This window comes from Eurypyga helias, unplaced genomic scaffold (genome assembly GCF_000690775.1).
Source record: "Eurypyga helias isolate BGI_N326 unplaced genomic scaffold, ASM69077v1 scaffold32766, whole genome shotgun sequence".
In the NCBI taxonomy this organism is placed as follows: Eukaryota; Metazoa; Chordata; class Aves; order Eurypygiformes; family Eurypygidae; genus Eurypyga; species Eurypyga helias.
This window is the reverse complement of record NW_010259047.1, coordinates 2,120-3,798: the sequence shown is the minus strand read 5'-3', so window position 1 is coordinate 3,798 and position 1,679 is coordinate 2,120. Positions and strand designations below refer to the sequence as shown.

The following is a 1,679-nucleotide window of genomic DNA, read 5'->3' as shown; positions in this document are numbered from 1 at the left end:
AAGCTCTTGAATCCCCCTCCCCCGGCTCATGCATCACCCCCTCCATGCTTGTTCACCCCCCGGCTCATGCACCCCTTCCCAGCATCCCCATCTCGGACACCAGTGACCCCCCCATCCCCTCCCTCGCTCCTCGCAGGCATCCAGAAGGGTCCCCGCTCCGACTTCGACATGGCCTACGAGCGCGGCCGCATCTCGGTGTCGCTGCAGGAGGACAGCACCGGCGCTTTGGCTGGCTTCTCCCGGGTAAGGCCGGATCCGGTAACGCCGTGTCCGCCCAAATCCTCTCCACCGGGGTGGCCCACGGACAGCGACGGAGCTGTCCCGTCTCCCTGCAGTCCGTCTCACACGAGCCCAAGGAGCGCAAGTCGGTGACGGTGGAGGAGCAACCGTCTGGCATCTACCACTACAACTATTGCGAAGACGATTCGGTAACCGGGGACTGTCCCTTCGGACCCTACCAGGGCCGCCAGACCAGCGCCATCTTCGAGGCCGCCAAGCGGGAGCTGGTCAAGCTCATGAAGGTGGAGGTGAGGCCGCCAACGGTGCCGGCGTGGGGGCATCCTGGCGTTGGGGTGGTCTTCAGTTGCGTTGTGGTGGTCCCCCGTGGCTTTGTGGTGGTCCTTGTCATGTCGTGGTGGGTCCCCGTTGCCTCGTGGTGGGTCCTTGTGGTCTTGAGGTGGTCCCCATCACTTTGTGGTGGATCCCCACCACTTCTTGGTGGTCCCTATAGCCTCCAGGTGGTCCCCCATCTCTTTGGGATGGTCCACCATCTCCTTGTGGTGGTCTCCATCACTTTGTGGTCATCCCTGTTGCCTCAGAGTGGTCCCCTGTCTCCTCGTGGTGCTCCCCTCTCTCTTTGGGATGGGTCCCCATCTCCTCGTGTGGCCCCCAATGCTTCACGGTGGTCCCTATGGCCTCCTGGTGGTCTCCATCCCCTCCCACGATGCTGTTCTTCCCTCTAGGACCCTTCTCTCCTCAACAACCGTGTCTTGCTCCATCACGCCAAAGCCGGGACGGTCATTGCCCGTCAAGGGGACCAGGTGGGTCTGGGTTTCGGGGAGCTGGTGTGGCATCTTCCTCCCCCAACCCCGTATTTCCATGGGGTGCTCCTCCTCCTGCCCGATGGGTGGGGGGGCAGGAATGATTCCAGGAGCCACCTGGAGGGTGAAAAACACCCTGTGAAGAGGACTGAAAGAAACCCCAAGGGATGCTGGTGGGACCCCTCATGCCGGGGGGCTCCCAGGTGCCCCCCAGGGGTGACCGGGTGGCATTTTGGCAGGACGTGAGCCTCCACTTCGTGCTGTGGGGCTGCCTGCACGTGTACCAGCGGATGATCGACAAGGCGGAGGACGTCTGCCTCTTCTTGACCCAGCCCGGCGAGATGGTGGGGCAGTTGGCCGTGCTCACCGGCGAGCCCCTCATCTTCACCATCAAGGCCAACCGCGACTGCACCTTCCTCAAGATCTCCAAGTCGGACTTCTACGAGTGAGTCCCGGCACCGGCGGCGGAGGTTTGGGGGGCAAAGGGTTGACGCCAAAGAGGAATCCCGGGTTGAGCTCTATGGTGGCATCTCTTGGGGCCACCACCGTGTGTCCCCCAACGGCTGTTGACCCGCAGGATCATGCGGGAGCAGCCCAGCGTGGTGCTGAGCGTCGCCCACCCCGCGGCCGCCCGACAGT

General features: G+C 63.6%; 1 protein-coding gene across 1 annotated transcript in view; it reads left to right on the top strand.

Moving 5' to 3' along the window:
* Nucleotides 1-66: 66 nt before the first annotated feature.
* The window catches only part of LOC104511814 (neuropathy target esterase-like), a gene marked incomplete at its 3' end in the record, with an annotated part of 3,729 nt that continues 2,116 nt past the window's right edge, over nucleotides 67-1,679 (top strand). The window contains 5 exon segments of the mRNA XM_010154567.1: nucleotides 67-243; nucleotides 336-527; nucleotides 963-1,040; nucleotides 1,280-1,485; nucleotides 1,618-1,677. Of these exon segments, the coding sequence (XP_010152869.1) occupies nucleotides 67-243; nucleotides 336-527; nucleotides 963-1,040; nucleotides 1,280-1,485; nucleotides 1,618-1,677 (713 nt within the window).